The 19,803-nt window shown below is 35.7% G+C and overlaps 1 protein-coding gene across 4 annotated transcripts in view; it reads left to right on the top strand.

Moving 5' to 3' along the window:
• Positions 1–19,803, top strand: part of CRMP (Collapsin Response Mediator Protein) — a 747,709-nt gene that overhangs the window by 89,382 nt on the left and 638,524 nt on the right. For all 4 annotated transcript variants that reach the window (XM_069838352.1, XM_069838349.1, XM_069838350.1 and 1 more), the window contains exon 2: positions 3,428–3,592. In XM_069838352.1, coding sequence (XP_069694453.1) covers positions 3,428–3,592 — 165 coding nt within the window. The remainder of the gene's footprint in view (positions 1–3,427; positions 3,593–19,803) is intronic.

The following is a 19,803-nucleotide window of genomic DNA, read 5'->3' as shown; positions in this document are numbered from 1 at the left end:
TGAGAAATAAAATATACTATCCGTACACTAACATTATTTTTAAACTGACTGGATTAATTTATTTTGAGGTCACTCATACATTAAAAATGTAAACTATAGCTCTCCTGTTAAATTGTATGTATGTCAAAGGTACTGTCCAATTTGTTTCAGTTCTGTAACATATATTTTATGGGAATACGTACACTTTGGAAATGCTATTTTTTTTTTTTTTTTTTTTTTGGTTTTAATAACTGCAAAACTATCAAACTGGAACTTATGGAAGTTTGGAGCGTTAATACTAACAACAAGAGGTTTCTGTAACCCAGACGTCTCCAAAAGCCTATTCGCGAGTAAGCCCCTGAACGGAACCGAAGCCAGTACGTAATGAGCGCGCTCCGCCTCACCCATCTCCACCTCTACTGTACTCAATGTTTATGTGCAAACGAAGAGCAGTGGCGGACTGCCATTATCATTGTGTTGGTCGGAGTGTTCCACCGTTTCACAGTGTCTTCTAATCATGGACGTAGTACATTCAAGGATGAATAGGAAGAGACATTTTTGTGTTAGTGGGGAGATTGTAAAATGCTTAATTTGTTCGAAAATTCTTAAGCGTATGTTAAAATTCAACATACGATGACAATACTAGACTCTTAAGAAAGAATATCATCCAGTTACAGGCATGTTGGACATGTGAAAATAATTTATTTTGGGGCTATGTGTATAACTGTTGGTTATACATAATAATCAGTATATTACAATACGTTTGCACTTAGTTCCGCATGACAAACATGTTTTTCATTTCATTTTGGGTGAAATGCTTAGGCCCACAAATATTGTGATACATATAAAACAAGAAAATACAAACACAAATCACACACGTGTCCTCAGTCTTAAACAGAAAAAGCTTCTTGTTAGCTATGTTCTAGCTTGGAACATTGGAAAATCAATGAAGCCCTTTACAGAAGCATCATTTGTAAAATAGTTCATACAGGACGTTACTAAAATACTGTGTCCGGAACAAAGTCAAAGTTTAAGAAAATTAAATTGTTTCCAATTACAGTTCAGAGAAGGAATTTCAAGATTGTAAATGTAATTGAATCTGAAGTCGAAACCATTTCAAAATAATATACAAACGTATGATATTTCTTATTCTTTTGATGTTATTATTTTTAAATTTAAGCAGACCGTTGCCGCGATCCCCCACTGATCGCTCCCATCTGTTGAGGTACGAGTCTCTCCCCCTTTCCCATCCTTACAGCACACTGTATTCGGCGGGCAGCATCGAGAGCACGAATGACGATACGCTTTTTGGAGACCTCTGCTGTAACCTATATAAAATATTATCAGCAGCTTAAAAATGTAGAAAAATAAATATTTTCCTTTTCATCTCTAAACTTCTGCTCCTTCATCTTTTGCCTTTTGTTCCCTTTATTATACACTCAGGGACAGAAAACCCGGACACTTAGTGTTCAAGGACATTTCTTTTATGTCAGAAATTGTTAATAAAAGGTCGAGTAAGTTGTGAAATGTAATGGTTTTTAAATGATAGAAAAACGCATTTTAAACAAAGGATCGTGTAATTAATCATAAATACTATTATAAATAAAATATTTTAGTCAGGACGCAAAGGACGTAAAACCAGTAACAACATTTTTCAGCTGCGGCTCAGATGTTTCGTGCTTGTAACATTGAAATCACATTTTTAGTAACATGTATTACTCCCTCTGTTTCTTGAGGAATGTCTTCCCATGCTTCCTGTAAGTTTTCTGGTGGTGGCTGTCTCTTCCTAATACACCGTGCCAGCATGAACCATAAGTGTTCAATTGGATTCATGTCAGGACTCCTTGCTGGCCATGATAAACCATGAATCCCCACTTCTTGCAGATAACCTCTGGTAACGCGAGCGACTTGTGGGCGTGCATTGTCGTGCATTAGAAGAAATCCATTGCCTACATATGGACCAAATAGCACCACATGATGGACCAAACATTCATTTATGTACATATCAGCTGTTAGATTCCATCTACGAAAACCAACTCCTACGAGCATCATACACACTCCTGCTCAAACCATCACTCCACCATCTACAAATGGCGACCTCTCGGAAATACAACATTGCGAAAATCGTTTCTCTCTCATTCTCCAAATTCTTTTACGTCCATCAGGTGAGTGTAGATTGAAACGGGACTCGTCTGTAAACAGAACATAGCTCCACTGTTCATTTCTCCAGGCTCTACGATCCTGTGCAAAACGCAATCTTTCGACGCGATGCATCCTGAGTGGGATCAGTTGCAGATTTATCTGATATCAGTCCACTTGCTTTCAACCTTCTTCTAACTGTTTTGTCCGATACTGGACGTCCATGCATGTCAACAAACCGTTAGGCCAACATCGTAGCTGACAGATTTCGCTCCCTAAGAACTGATAACACCATGCGCCTGTCTTCATTTTGAGTTGTACATCGCGGACGACCCGAACCTAGTTTCCTGGTGTATTCTTGTGTCTCTCTGAAATGTTTTAGGGCATCCTGAATGGTATTTCTAGACATATTCTTGACATCTGCGATGTAACGTACACTGCGTCCATCATCATTTAGATCAACGGCTACAGCAATATCTTCAGGTCGCATTCTTTAAAAAGCTAAGGTGTGATTACCAACTTACAGTGACAACATGTAAAATTAAATAAATAGCGACAATAAAGAACAAAACCAGAGTCACAAATTCTGTAGTAACTGAGACTTTCTACAAATAAATGGCTTATCTCATGATAATGGTTGTTTACACGAATCCATGGTAACGAAATGACCACAAATAGATGGGTATTAAATTGCAAGGCCTACTAAAACTCTGACTAACATACATGTAATATTTCTTTTTATAAAACAAGTTTCTCGGTTTTTTTGTCCCTGAGTGTATTTCGTTAACTTATCCTCCGTTTTATATTATTATTTTCTGCGTTTTTCTATTCTCCTTTCTTCTACTCTTTTCTATATTGTTCTCCTCTACTCCGTTCTCTTTGATTATCTCCTGTTTTATATTTTGTTTCTATTTTATTGCAGCCAATATAAAACAGTCCACTCATTGCTTCTAACAAAGTTACGAAGAAAGTTCGCATGTTTTGTATTTGAGGATTTATCTTTGAACATGTGTTCTGTAAACTTCTGGAGGACACAAAAAGTTATTCTTTGGAACCATGAATGAGATGCATTTAAACGTGAATTCTGCGTTATTTCAAAATTGGAAAAGTAAACTGACTTGTAGATTCTAAATTTTGTGATCAAATTATCCACACTATGTTTAGCACTTAATCAGTTTTGTGTGATATTTTAGTCACAAAGTTTAGATAGTTATTGGAATTTTTAAGCTTGCTTATAATACATTATGTTTATTTAAATTTTAATTCACGTGTTTATTTAACATGACAATGCTTCACTCACACGTTACAGAACACCACCATGTCTGACGACGGAATGGGATGGATTCCCGGTCTGGGAGACAACAAGCCTCAGGCGAGATTGCTGGGGAAGTCTTTCTTCGGCTACGTGCCAGATGCCTTCTCGATGAAGACGCCTGAGATGCCATCGGAGAAATCGTCACAAAAAGATTCCAGAGTAAGTATAGATTCGATGTAAAGACGATAGACTGAGGATGCCACGTGACAACTGGGTGTGTAACTGTATCCATTGTCCTATTTTATGTTATGTTATAAGCGATGTCCATGCGCGACGCTGACCACATGACCAAGGAGTCCGTCTGCAACTAAACATAAATTCACGCAAATGGAGTTAGAACGGGCCAAATAGGCCGATTCTCCAAACATGGTTATATTATTATTATTATTATTATTATTATTATTATTATTATTATTATTATTATTATTATCATCATCATCATCATCATCATCATCATGGGTATCATCACAGTATTTTGTTGGTTATCAGATATATGTGTTTCTTTCTGCTTCTTTGAGTTTTTTTGCATCCGGATTCCATCTGCGTTTCGATGGTTTAAGATTAGCTTCTACATCATCTATGTTCTGTAAATTACAAACCATTAAATTAAATTATGAAAAAGTACATAAATACCACGAAATAATATGACCGGTAGCCTACTGCCCGACTAATCAGTGTCCGGTACTGATCGACATAACTGAAGATATGAAACCAAGATTGTTCTAAAACCATCACTTGAATTAGGCTAACATCAAATCAAATCAAAAAGCTTTATGTAAACTAGAGTAAAATGATTTGTATGAGATATGATAATAATATTTACACAATTACCTTGATTTTAATTAAGCTTAGTTTAACTCGATATAATTCACACAACAGATAAACGTTTCAATGGTCATTGTCATCGGTTGAAATCACAACAAAGAGTAGAAGTTTATAACCAATAGAAGGATCGACACAGTTGCTGCCATCTCTTGTCAGTGACGCATTTTTGCTGCCAATATGATGAGAATATTAAATGTATGATTTGTTCACAAGTATTATGAGGAAAACGGTTGTATAACATAAAACGGCATTATACTACATGTTACTGATGAAACATTAAAAGTTTAAGTGTTGTTATGATTATTATTATTATTATTATTATTATTATTATTATTATTATCACCATCATCATTATCATTATCATCTCTGACGTCGATTCTTCTTCAGCAGATGTACGAATAATGCGGTTAGATCTTCAATTTAAACTCGCAGATTTACAATGTGATGTTAAATGAAAGCTAGATATAAGGACTTGACAAATGTAGAACTTTTCAAACCTTTGGCAAAAAATAAATACCCGAAGCTTCGTTCTTCCGCTTGCTCTGTTGAAGCCATGTTCGCTACAACTTACGATTGTGAAAAATTATTTTCAAGAATGAAAATAGTAAAAACGAAATTTAGATCACGACTGGCAGATAAATACCTTCGTGATCAACTACGACTGGCAGTAAGTGACATAATTCCTGATTTTGAAATTCTGTCGCAGAGACATTCTGAAGACAGTTAATTTTAGGTTATGATAATGTGTACTATGTTTTCTTGTTCATTTCTTTCTTCGTTACCCGTGCTAAACATTAGTTTGTAGCCTTGTACTGTATAAAATTATATTTACGTGCTTGGCGTAAGGAAAATAAAAATCCGTTAATAAGTCAGACAGTTGCTTCACTTCCCCTTCGGGTGTCCGCCTCCCTCCATAGGTGCTATGCACGTTGCAGGTTTCACAGTGGCTCGGCACACGATCACATTTTCGCCACGGCTGATCTAAGGTAATGGATGTCACTTTCAAACAAACTATATTCCTACAGTTTTGTGTCTATAGAAGCAGTGAACATATTATCTCGTATTATAGCCGACATTACTGCATTCCCAAAATTGTATTGTTCTTGAGTACCTATGTAATAAATTTATGTTTTTAGGAATATAAGAATATGCGAAATATTGTCATTTGTTTTTAGACCTTCAGTCACTGACAACTGAAATTGTTATAAAATGGTGATAGTTTCAGAAATAACTGAAAAGTTATGGTTAATCATATTATTAAGCATAACCAAAACGTATGACAATGACCGCGTTGCCTGGAGCTTGAAGTCCTACTGTTATGAGTTGACTGTACTTACCTGATGCACAGCGCAGCAGTAAACAGATGCAATGCTTCTCCATTCACCACGTGGCGAGCTAGAATGGGGCTAAACCTTCTGACTCTAATGATGATATAGAAGACTAAGTTCACTTGCTTTTCTCGTACATTTGATTTTGTCAAAAGAAAGATTAATATTGTCTCTGAATATGGATCCTGCACTTTATATGAATAAAAATTGCATCCATCTTGAGTCTTTTTTATATTTTTTTAGGTTATTTTACGACGCTGTATCAACATCTAGGTTATTTAGCGTCTGAATGAAATGAAGGTGATAATGCCGGTGAAATGAGTCCGGAGTCCAGCACCGAAAGTTACCCAGCATTTGCTCATATTGGGTTGAGGGAAAACCCCGGAAAAAACCTCAAACAGGTAACTTACCCCGACCGGGATTCGAACGCGGGCCAGACGCGCTGACCGTTACTCCACAGGTGTGGATTCTTGAGCCTTGCGTACACTACTTTTAACACTTATTAATAGAAGATTGATAAATGGGCAACTTACTAGTGTTATATATTTAACCACGTGGGCTTACAGCTGTTTCGGTATATACACCATCGTCAGAGCCTACTGGATCATAGCGTCATCTTGATATCGCTGCCTGTTGTAGGTGTGTGTTTGTGTGTTTTAGTGTGGAGTCAAATAGTGAGTGTGTTCTGAAATTGATCTCTGTGTTGAGAATTTGATTTGTTTGTGTTTTAGTGTGTCTGTATATTTCATATTGTTCTAGTGTGTTGAGTTTTTGGTTTTTGGGTTTTATGTAAATTGTAAAGAAATTTGAAATTTGAATTTGAAATTTGAAATAAATTTAAAAATAAATAAATTTGAAAAAAAAATGTGTAGGATTTCCATGTCTGTATCTATGTTGTTGTATGTATGGTTAGTATTAGTTATGTGTTCGGCATATGTAGATGTATTGTGTCCTCTGGTTATTGCTTTAATGTGTCTTTTGAAGCGTGTTTGGAATGATCTTCCTGTCTGTTCAATGTAGAACTTGTACATTGGACATAGATACAGACATGGAAATCCTACACATCCAACCTAAAAACCAAAAACTCAACACACTAGAACATTATGAAATATACAGACACACAAATCAAATTCTCAACACACAGATCAATTTCAGAACACACTCACTAATTGACTCCACACTACAAAACACAAACACACCCCTACTACTGGCAGCGATATCAAGATGACGCTATGATTGAGTAGGCTCTGACGATGGTGTATATAACAAAACAACTGTAAGCCCACGTGCTTAAATATACAGGGACATCATTTTATTTTTACTAACATTTTTAATATTAACCTGGCTATACCTTTGGATTAACGGTTGAGAACTGGAAATACCGTTTGCTACTCCCTTCCAAGACTGGAGTTCAATGATACTGGCGTAAAATACAAACAAATCAATTTACTAAGTATAGGAGGGAAGAAAAGTAGTTCACCTTTTACGTAAAGTAGGATATATCGCAATTTTGAGTTTGATAATTTTCATTAGGTTTTTGTTTAATCAAAATACAGTACACTATTAACAATAAGTGCTTTTACTCACGAACTGAGTTATCCATGCGGACGTATTCATTATGCAGCGTATATTATACTGTCTACGGCACATTAGCGTACACTATAGAGAATGAAGTTAAATTGAAAAATAATCATAATATGGATATTTAAACACATTTTTGAAAATGGTGGCCGTTCATATCGATACAGGCTTAAGTTCTAATGTGCATATTATCGCACTATAGACTATTGTACGTAATTCCAATTACCAGGTTCGTACTTTGTATCAGTAACTCATGTTGAAATAATTCTGTACCTACTCTATAAAAGAGACCTTACGTACTGTAAATTCAATCGTCACTTCTGCCCGATGCGAAAAGATAAAATTACTCAGACATGCTATCTACTGTCCGTCCAAGTGGTTATGTCGTAGGGTCGTAGAAAGGGAGAAAATCACGTGACAGTTAATTACTTAACGAGGCCCTTTTATTTAAGTTATTTTAAACAATTGTATGGGTATAATATTACGTAGACGTCCAATTCCTAACAGAAATTAATATTCTCAGAAAAAAGCTAAGACAGTCCAGCCACTAGCATTTACAGAGAGGCGAATAGAAGCAGGTGGGGGAAACCGGGATACGACGTAGGCAAATGGAAAATGATACAATATTGAAAGGTCTTTCGTCACTGGAAAACGCGAACATATTTTTGGAACGTACTGTTCACTATGACCGTAAAGCTACTATGACTGTAGGTATATGCGGTCTTGGATCTGTGTGGAGGACGGTAGAACTTCATTAGTAGAAGGGGTGGAAGTGAAGTACATTAAAAAAAACCTTAGGTACAATAAAAATTGAAGTAAAAATAAAATGATGTCCCTGTATAACACTAGTAAGTTGCCCATTTATCAATCTTTTAAAAATTGCCTTGAGGAAGTCAAGACGAAGTAAAGTTTAAATGACGTTCTTGAATACGGCCCAAAATTCTGGGCATCGACATGACGTATTTGAAAACTAAGGATGAATCAAGCGGTACACTGCAAGCTGTATGAACAAGAATCCCAAAGCGGGCAGCATGAATCTGTATCGCCATGCTTCCCAAGAGAGGAAGTGCTTATTCAGTTTGAATCTGTTGGATGTGATTAGTTTTGATTCATCCCGTTTTGAAGGAAATCTAATTACTTCACTGATCCCTCCTTCCTCGCTCTGCTAATGCAGTGTCTCCAGCATGACGTCACACTCAGCGCCGCCGTAATGCAGTGGGTAACGTCTCTTCGTCCCTGGAGGGCCTCCGTTTATTTGTTACTTTTATTTCAGCTTTCGAGAGCTTCGGTAACTGTCAGTCTAGGAATCGGTCCTCGACTTCAGGAGCTCTATCGATCCTGCAGGACCGAGATTTTTACGTTCTCATACGAATTACAGTTCAACCTAATTATAGTGACCACTGCTAATGCGACACCTCGGCTACAGAAAGTAATTAAAAAGTAGTTTTTTACCTGTATTAAACATATATGATTTATTATTTTATGCTCGACCATGCCGAAATGTAGTAATTATACACATGGTAGTAGCCCTTTAATGCACCTCATTAAAGTACACCTATTCATTATAATTCAGTTGTTCAGCCAATGAGAAATCACCTTTGTACTGATTGTACCATTATAAAACCGCAAGTATCGATTATTCTCGGATATGAAATCGAAAGACAATTAGCGAAAAGTCACGGAGGCTGGAAATCCAATACTGTCGCAGAAGGTTATGTTCTGTAACTATAATTATTAGCGTTAATTGTAAATAATATTCAAATAAATTCAATTTGTCATCTCGTTTTTCAATTCTAAATTAATTTCCAGGTTATATCAAGTCTAATGTTCATGTTATTCTCTAGATTATATCAATGTCAGTGACATTCGTGTTTCAGAAAAAATCAATACATTCGCTTCTGCGCACATCTCACAATTCAGGTCAGCTCCACTCCTCATATAACCATAACATGAATACTTCTGAATAATTTCAAGTTAGAAATATGGTCGAGCATAAAAAGTCGTATGAAACTTGCCTATAATGGTAATTAAGACGCTCGTATGAAAATTATGAAACTCGCTTGCGCTCGTTTCATAAACAAACATACTCGCGTCTTAATTACTACCATTATAGGCTCGTTGCATAATGTACTACGTATTTATAACGACATATTTGGAGTGCCTGGGAAAAGTGACATAAGTCAGTTTCCACAAACTTTTTTTTGATAATTCAATAATAATAATCATCATCATCATAATAATAATAATCATAATAATAATAATGGCTTTATTTAACCTGGCAGAGTTAAGGCCGTAAGGCCTTCTCTTTCACTCAATCAGGATTAAAACTTGCTTACATAGTTGAACATAAAACTGGATCGGAATTAAGTAATTACATACTGATACAATTTAGGTACATAATGAGATCAAAAGAGGTAGTTACATAAAAATTTACCTCATAAAATAAAAATAAACATAGTGAAATACATATTAATGTTGTTGGAATCAAATACGAATCACATAAAAACAGAAGCCGATAATTCAATAAAAAAAATGTACACAGTAAAAATAAAAATAAACACATTAGTATACATATTATTATTAGATTACAATTAAGTAAGATTTACATAATTACACCAGAAACCGACAATTGAATAAAATGTACACAAAAATAGATTAACAATAAAAAACAACACAGTGGGATACATATTGGCGTAAAGTTATAAATAACCACGATTTACATGATTACACAATAAAAATAAGAAACAAAAAAATAAAATAAAAATAAAAGATAAAAATAAATATAGTGGAACACATTCCATTAATATTTGCAACGCGTTAGGTTTGGCAACTCATCATAAGATATTTTTCTAATTTACATTTAAAGGAAATTAAAGTTCTGCAGCCCTTGACTTCAGGCGGCAGAGAATTCCAGTGACGAGAAGTAGCAACAGTGAAAGATGAAGAATAAAGAGATGATGTGTGGAGTGGTATTTCTAGCGTGTTATCATATTGTGACCGAGTTGTTCGCTTGGAAAAAAGAGACATAAGTATTTCTCCCATTACAATAATTCATACAGAAAAAAATCAAACCGACATAAACCAGTGTAAGTTGTCAATAAATTATGAAAAAAGGTTCGTGGAAACTGACTTATGTCAGTTTTCCCAGGCACTGCAGATATTTTTACAAGCAATTCGTTTACAGCGTTATTTCGCAACAGTGTAAATTCTTTAAAAGATCATGTTCTACATACATTAAATACAGATCCTCAGGTCTTCTGTAATGCCATTAGCGACCAATACCATTTTGAATTACTGTTGTGAAAGCGTTTTACGGTCAAAAAACTGAATTCTAAGAAAAGAGACTTGAGTGTGGACTAGGCCAAACTCTTTCTACTATCGTGCCAACAATACTTTGCAAACAATAGCTGGCAAAGTTGTGTACCGTACGTTAATCCAGATATTCAGTTTAGACTGCAACTTAAGATGATTTGTAAACAGGTGTTACATACAGTACAGTGGAAAAAGTTGCAAACAAACGAAAAATGTTAAGTGTGGAGGATAAAGTTAATGTTAGAGAACAAATGGAGAGTGGTAGAAAGGAAGCCGATGTGTGCCGTGAATTTGGTTTGGTTATGAGGTTAGGTACAGTTTACAGCAGTAAAATGTTTGGAAATATTCAACATTTTTTTTCCTCCATTACTGTACCTTGTACAATAATGATAATTCGCATGTGTAAAACACTGTCTTTCTGCTATATGAAAAAAAATATATATATAGTTTTAGTATTAAAAAAAATATATATATATTTTAATTAAAAATGGTGGCAGTTCACTGTGCAGTGATGAAGCGTTTCCCTCATAACTCATAAACTTGTTAAGGGGTTAGGTACAGCTTACAGCAATAAAATTATGGAAATATTCAACTTTTTTTTCCTCTATTACTTTACCTTGTAAAATAATGAAAATTGGTATGTTTAAAACACTCTCCTTCTGCTATATGAAAAAAAATATATTTTTACTATTTGAAAATAACTATTTACATTTTTTTTTCAAAATTCAGTTCACTTTGCAGTGATGAAGCTTTTCCCGCAGAACTCAAAAACTATCCATCATTCTGCGATGAAATTTTTTGTGTGTATTTATACGTGTCATATATACAATATGATGCAAGATCACTCCTCTACCTTTGATAGATTGTCTGATAAAAAATAAATTCATTTTAAAAATGATTAAATATCAATATTTTCTACTAACGCAAAAGAAAAAAAATATTATTTATTAAGGAATGTAGTTGAAAGAGCATGATATTGTAAACATGAGTTTCAGTAATTAAATAAAAGAGAGAGAATATGAAAAAGTTTACAAGTTTATGAGTTATGAGGGAAACGCTTCATCACTGCGCAGTGAACTGCCACCACTTTTAATTAAAAAAAATAACTGTTTTACACATACTAATTTTCGTTATTGTACAAGGTACAGTAATGGAAGAAAAAAATGCTGAATATTTCCAAAAATTTTACTGCTGTAAACTGTACCTAAATCCTTAAATTTTTATGTGCTTTCTCTTTTATTTCATTGCTAAAACTCATGTTTACAATATCATGCTCTTTCAACTACATTCCTTAATAAATAACATTTTTTTTTAATTTTGTGTTAGAAGAAAATACTGATGTTTGACCATTTTTAAAATGAATTTATTTTTTTTATCAGATAATCTGTCAAAGGTAGAGAAGTAATCTTGCATCACATTGTAGATATGACATGCATAAATACACACAAAAATTTTCATCACAGAATATTGGATAGTTTTTTAGTTATGTGGGAAATGCTTCATCACTGCACAGTGAACTGAATTTTGAAAAAAAAAAAAAAAAAAAAAAATTAAAATTATTTTTTTTTCAGTCGTAAATATATTTTTTCATATAGGAGAAATACAGTGTTTTACACATACTAATTTTCATTATTGTACAAGATACAGTAATGGAGGAGAAAAATGTTGAATATTTCCACAATTTTACTGCTTTAAGCTGTATCTAACTCCTTAAGGAACGATTGATAATGATTTGCAGATGTAATTTTTTGTAAAATGAGAGAAGAAAAGAATAACAGATTTCTACAAACCACTTCTTAATTGTGAGTACTGCATGCATTTTATTTAATGTAAGTTATGGCATTTTACTCCTTAATGAAATATTTTCTGCACTCCAATACAGTGTTTTTATTTTTCAAAATATCGTTTTCAATTAAGTAGGTTATTTTACGACGCTTTATCAACAGCTTAGGTTATTTAGCGTCTGAATGAGATGAAGGTGATAATGCTGGTGAAATGAGTCCGGGGTCCAGCACCGAAAGTTACCCAGCATTTGCTCATATTGGGCTGAGGGAAAACCCCGGAAAAACCTCAACCAGGTAACTTGCCCCGACCGGGAATCGAACCCGGGCCACCTGGTTTCGCGGCTAGACGCGCTAACCGTTACTCCATAGGTGTAGACGTTTTCAATTAATGTTTGATACTTATGCAGACATTTCTTCGTAGCATATTGTCCTCTGGTTTTAGGACTTGCAACAACTACAGTCGGTACTGATGAAATCGCAACCGCTTGCGAAGAATCTTGCCTTAAAATCAGCGTACCATTTAAGGATTGTAGACCCACTGGGTCCACTTTGTTCGGTAATGCCGTTGCACATTAATAACCGACTGGTTCACATGAAAATCAAACACACAAAAAGCTTTTCTGTCCTCTATAGCAGCCATTTCGCCTCAACAATGAACAAATTTATTTCTATGCGCTAGGGTGGCCAGATTGTTGTTAGGTGAAGTCGACGTATTGAGACGCTATTGTAGCCCAATGCCACCAATCCCTGAACATTCGTATCACCGCCTCTAAAAGCGTAATAATTAATAATAATAATAATAAATGTTTCAAATAAAAAAGTCTATATGGGCTATTCCATATGAAATCGATCAGTAAAAAACCTCGCATTTTTTATAATCTAATTTTTTCCCTATTTATACAAGGTGCTGAGGACAGTGCATTTGCAAAAATATACTATCGAAAGTCAAACGGTTTTCGTACTATTGAGCGACAAATTTAGCGTATTTTAGAAAAACAAGCCTCTTTCAGCGCTCAGAACTCTGGAACCATTTACTGCAGAACATTGAACGAGAGCTTATTTTGAAGCTGACATTTGGTAGGTTATGATAAGAAGTAATCCTTGTTTTTATTATATACAGAGAGACAGATAATCTGATTTTACTTACTTTTAGGTTTTTTGCCCATTTGTAAAAATGTAAAAAAAATATTGAGAAAAAACCTTGCATTATTAAGAGGGATTCGGCATTGTTTGCTTAGTGTCACGGCAATAAATTTCGGGGGTATTAAATAAATTATTTTCACACGCCTAGACTTGAAAGGCGCAACACAGCTCGCACTGGCCGAGAGATGAAGATAAGCGGGCATTGGACGTCATTTTACTCCTGTGTTCATGAAAATCTGTGATAAAGCTAGCCCAGCTATGCGCTACTAGACGAAACATCACGTGTTTATGTCTCCTGGTCTTGCTTGCCTAGGCTAACTCCCGCCTCACAGTCAGCTGGTTAGCTCACGCGCGTACTATTTATTTTCTTTATTTGATTTTTCAATACTTTCTTATTAACGTTGCACCAGTAAAAAATACGTGTTTATTTGTATTTTCAATGCGGAATTTAACCATATATTTTAAAAATATTTTTTCGTGTGCAAAGGTGTCTTAATTAAGAATAATCTAAATATCTCCATTTCCATAAAAAGTAAGAAAAACTGTTTACATGTCAATATAAACTTTAACTTTTCAGCATCAAAATAAACCACGATTTTGATCATTGGGTGAAAGGGTTTCGGAGCCACAACAGTTTAAAGTTGCTAATTTTATGAAAATACGATAAATTAAAATATTTTTCATTTAAACACTATGAAGTTCTGATGCCTCAAACTTTGCACAAAGCGAAGTATCATAGTTGTCTACGGACAGAAAAAGTTTCATTGTATTTAAAATTGCAAGGTCAATTTTCTCTATATTTCGTTCGATTTGAGATGGAATAGCCCATATGCCTAATTAAACACACATGTTCTGCTTGAGTGGAGGTACTGCTGCTAGGTGCGATGTTGCTTACGACAGCGAATGAACTATACATAAAACCCGCAGCTCTAATGTAATAACAACAGAATTATTTTCAAATTTAGCACCTTGTTGATAAGGGTCAGTTTGTGAGAATCAAACTTAACCGCTATTGGATACAGATGGTGATGATGATGATGATGATGATGATGATGGTGATGATGATAAGGAGGAGGAGAACAACGAAGAGTCTGGTCATGCTAATAATGGTTTAATCATCGTGACGACATTACGAAGGACCTGCAGGTCTTTCGCTGTTATCTCTCCACAGTTGCATCCGTGGAAATATGTAAGATGTATCACACATACACGCTGGGAAAGGCAGGTTTTCTGCTGGTGCACATATTGCCCTATATTCCCCTTTTATCGCTATATCACTGTCTCATCATCTCTGCATAAATGCAGTTACAATGCCGATGCTGATGTTAAGGACTAACAATGTGAGTCATGAATTTTTCATAAAGTAACCCATTTCATGGAGTGGATGATGAAGTACTCGGACGAAAATGGATTGTTTGATACAGACCGATTATTTAGTCCTGACAGCCCAGCGACGCGAAAGAGGGAAAGTAATAGGAGTAATGAGGAGAGCTCCGGAGTAGATATAAGGGCGAGCAGTCGGTAAAGGAATGCAGTACAGCTTAATTGTACTGGAAACACACCGCTCTACAGCACGCATGACATCCGATCGCTCCGAAGGCAAGCGAGTAGCTAACCCATACACCTCTTGGCGTAACTAAATGGACTCGTCTGACCCAGACGCACATCTCCGGCAATTGCCAGGACTAAATAATCGTACTGTACGTAGCTACCAGACGGACGTCAACCAATGTGCATTGCCGTTCTTTGCAGCATTCTCTTATGAGTCAAACTAAGAAATGATCTCTACTAATTCTCAGGCCTTCCACGATAAATGTCGGGAATATGAATCAAGTTAGAGAAGTATGTGCTTTATATACAGGGTGGGTGGTAAACTCTTTACAAAATGAAACTGGTAATAGATCATGAGAAGAGATTTGAAAAGTGTAAATACGTTTTTTCTCTAACATTCTCCATTTTAGAGGAAATATTTATGTTTCTATGAAGCATTTGGCAACAGAACGGCTACACTAGCATGCGCGGCGTGCACTCCTTACCTTCCCCTCTCCCCCTGTTGTACTCAGTCGGTGACGCGAGACAGTGTCCTGCGTTGAAAGATTTATTTGAACGATTTTCTCAATTATTCAATTTAAATTCTTGGCTAAACGATTTAATTTGCAAAAAAAAAATAAAATAAAAATAAAAGATTCAAGACATTAACTGTTCATATTATTTTTACCTATCTGCTTGTATAACAATCAGCCATTTCTCTCGGGCCATTACCGCAATAGAGCGCTGCAAACATTGGGCAAAGATTTTTTTCCTGCTTAACGGTGATTCATCGAAGGACAAGTATAAGCCACCGGCGTGGCTCAGTCGGTTAAGGCGCTTGCCTGCCGGTCTGAAGTTGCGCTCGGGCGCGGGTTCAATCCCCGCTTGGGCTGATTACCTGGTTGGGTGTTTTCCGAGCTTTCCCCAACCGTAAGGTGAATGCCAGGTAATCTATGGCGAATCCTCGGCCTCATCTCGCCAAATACCATCTCGCCATCACCAATCTCATCGACGCTAAATAACCTCGTAGTTGATACAGCGTCGTAAAATAACCAACTAAAAAAAGCGTAATAAAAGTTTTGTTATATTTAACATGTAAAATCACCTCGTAAATGTTGGTTCATCAGTCCCCTCCCAGTCTGTATAATTACTAATAAATTATATTATTAGTAATCTGACGTTGCCCTTCTCACTTCTACGAAACCGGCATTAAGTACTTCTTTCTATCCCTCGTCACAGAACTTATTTATGCTCATCTTCGTATACTGTAGAAATACCTCGCCTCTGGAATTCTTTACCTAATGAAGTCAGGTATTTATTACGAGGCTTATAATTTATTGTGTCAATTTCTCCGGGAATTTTAGGAGACAAACATAAATGACAAGAAGTATGAAGACTCACCTAGTTAATACTGCTTCATCCATGACTTTAAACATGTGAGTGCATTCACATGCTCCGAATTAAGTGCCGCTGTACGTTTAGTAACAATGTTTCCTGCATCATTAAACACACACACACAAAAAAATCTGCCAAGCACTTCTCCACGATCGCTCAATTTAAATCCAAACGTTTCACCGAGTTTACCTCTCAAATTCTCATACGACATAATGGAGTTTGCACTTTTCACAGACCACAGAAAACTGATTTTTTTCTTTATAAAACTAAACATACAACCTTCATATATAAACTCAGAAAAAGAAACTGCAACTGCAAAAGTACAGCGGTTGAAACGGAAGACCGGCCCCTATTGTAATCGAATTACCAGATTTTAGAAAGAGAAGAAGATAGTTACGCTCTCACTTGCACACAGTGTAGACATGGCTATTTTATAAGGGATGAGGAGGACGAATCCCAGAAAAGTATGTATTTCGTATGCTAGGAAAATGAGCTGAAGTTTTCTTGGAAAACCATAAAACTTAATAAGCGTTTCGCATTTTTTCAACTTTCAATAGAGGTAGACTAAGTCACTGTCCCCATATCGCCATCGTTTTCTGAAGTGTTTGTGCTAAGATAGAGGTAGACTAGGTCACTGTCCTCATATCGCCATCTCTTTCTGAAGTGTTTGTGCAAAGATTTTCCCTACGCTACCTGTTTTGCAGTTAGAAAATAACAGTACTATTTTGCTTTTACGTAAGCAATTTCCGAGACAGTAATATTGTCGGAATTTTTAGTATGAGTTTGTATTAACAAAGTAATAATTAATATCAACTACAACCGATTAATTTTAATCGACTCGATTATTCGATTAAATATTTTGATCGATTAATCTTACAACAGAAATTTATGGATTAATCTATTAAATTCCACAACACTAATAATAATAATAATAATAATAATAATAATAATAATAATAATAATTATTATTATTATTATTATTATTATTATCGGTTTGGACTCTAGGTTTATCTCTTCTGCAGTTTCAATTACTCGTTTCATCTTTTTTATCTCCCTCGGTTTCATATTCTGTGCCTGCTACTTTGTGATAATTATAATTATGATGATGATAACGAAGGATTAAATTACGCAGGCCCTTAAGAGGTTTGTTTGGTGTAAGGGGACCACTTCCTGGAAGTGTTTTGAGTCGACTTCTATCCTCCCCTAAGCAAATATAAATTCATCACCCTAACATGTGTCACTGCTTGCATTAGACCCTCAGCTAAATATTGTGACGTTATAAATAGGACCAGTCAAGTGTACAAGAACACACACTTCCCCTGTGGAGTTGTCTCAGAGTCGAGCTCGAAATACTTCGGTAAAGTGGATGCACAATTATCATGTGACGCATTCGTGCCATCGGAAATGTTTGTGGCTGCGTCATCATTAACTTCTGTCTGGGAATTTGTCCAAATTTAGTCCTGGAAGTCCTTCGTCGTCTTGGGAATCTCGAACACAATTTTATTGTCTTAGACCAGGCATGTCAGAAATCAGACACTGAAAGTGCAGTGTATGTGCGCGGAACGCCGGTTTGTACAGATTGCGTCATTCACGTGTTGCTCTTACCAGTTCTTAGCGGGAGGGATGTACAAGAATCTATTCTGCGCTTCTAGTGTTCAATTAAATTGACATTTGGACATTATAAACATACTTAGCAGAAGGAAAAAACACAATTATTGTCAGTGTCTATATTTGACAATAATTGTAACACAAGAAACAATAGACTTACTCAGTTACAATTCACAAAGCAGTCTTTTGTAAAGAATAATTTATTTACATGATTTGTATACAGTATTTGAAGAAAATATAGATATTGCAGTAATTTCGAAACAACAAAAAACGAACACAATGTTTCATTTTACGTAGTAGGTACTGATTATTTCAAAGTAATACTCTTTCATTGTTCCTCAAGCATTATTGGGACCATTGGTGCACAAATATTAAAGAAAATATTTTACTCCCTATTACATGCAATAGGACATTGTGAGGCTTTTACACTGGAATCATTTCCTTGCTGTATATTAATATAAATTCACATTATTATTAATAAATTGGATAAATTAAGCTTGACTCTAAAGTTATATATGTAGTTTATGTGGAAAGCGTTGAGAGCAAGTATCAGCAAGTTGGGAGCTTTACTGAATTCAGTTAAAAGAGTACTTCACAAGCTGTGAAGCGAGGGCATTTTCTTTATGTCAGGTTTAAAGATTTATTAACGTAAGTATATTAAGATAATATAATAACGTGAGATGGAAAATTCGCCATTATGTATTATTTTTCCAGAAAATTTTTCCGCCTTACAAATTGTTGCTTTCTTCCTTCCCCTACAACCTCAAGACCCTCACATGTATTCCTCACTCAATATGCTCATCAATTATCAGGTTATCAAATAAAAGTTGTAAGTCGTCTAACCATTGATGGCTGTGTTAGTACAGACTCCAAAACAACATCATTGTCATGTTTGTCTTGCCGTGAGAGTACTAATTAAGAAGTAAGAGCTGGCGAATATCATATTTTGAGAACTTTACTAATCTGATTTAAATTCTCACATCACTATTAAGTCCACATGATATGATGAAAGCCTTTCATTTTAAAATAATTATTGTTGGCTGAGGAAAACATCACAACAGTTACGTTATATGATTCGTGATTTCTCTTCTTCGTTATATCTGTGGACTCCTCACTTTATTTTTCATAACTCATTCACAATCACAGCTCAATGAGCACCCGTACTGATCTGTGTTACTGAAACCAAAGCTGTTCTGCTATTGCAGGTAATGTACAGCCCTGTCGCGTTCCCCTCCAAGCCGATTCAATCCCTCCAGGTAGGGGAATAGGAACTGCACATCGCACAGAGACAAGTGCACAATGTGCGCGACTGCACAATGTGCAGGGTTTTGACATGCCTGTCTTAGACGTCTGTCATCCTGGACAAACCGGTTTCACAAACCTGTTCTATGATTGTATAGTTATGTCTATTCGTGTCTTTTCTCACATTGCGGAATTTATTTTTCAATAATTGTTAACTAGGCCTACAACTTCACTTTTACAGTTTTAATCCACAAACCTTGCAGATTATTTCTTAGGATCAGGTGTTGCTGTATTTTCTCAATGTCAGAATTGAAGGGTTCAGAGCCATAAGTAGGCCAAACGCCATTTATTAAAAACCGAGAAAGCAAGGGTTAAAGTTAAGTGAAGACCATAGTTCAGCCGTAGCGAAAATGTAGCACATTGTGGCTCGCAATGATAGCTATGCATTTCTCTTGCTTCCTACCTCCCCCAACCCCCACCCTCTCACTCACTGGAGTCTCTCGGTGTCAGTGAAGCAGAACGACTAACATGTACAGCCGTGTGGTAACCAAGCATGTGCTTCATGTGTCAATCGTTGCGCTGTGTAAATGCAGTCTAATGGATGCCCATTATGTGTCTATTA

This window comes from Periplaneta americana, chromosome 10 (assembly GCF_040183065.1).
Source record: "Periplaneta americana isolate PAMFEO1 chromosome 10, P.americana_PAMFEO1_priV1, whole genome shotgun sequence".
In the NCBI taxonomy this organism is placed as follows: domain Eukaryota; kingdom Metazoa; phylum Arthropoda; class Insecta; order Blattodea; family Blattidae; genus Periplaneta; species Periplaneta americana.
This window is presented reverse-complemented; position numbering and strand designations above follow the sequence as displayed.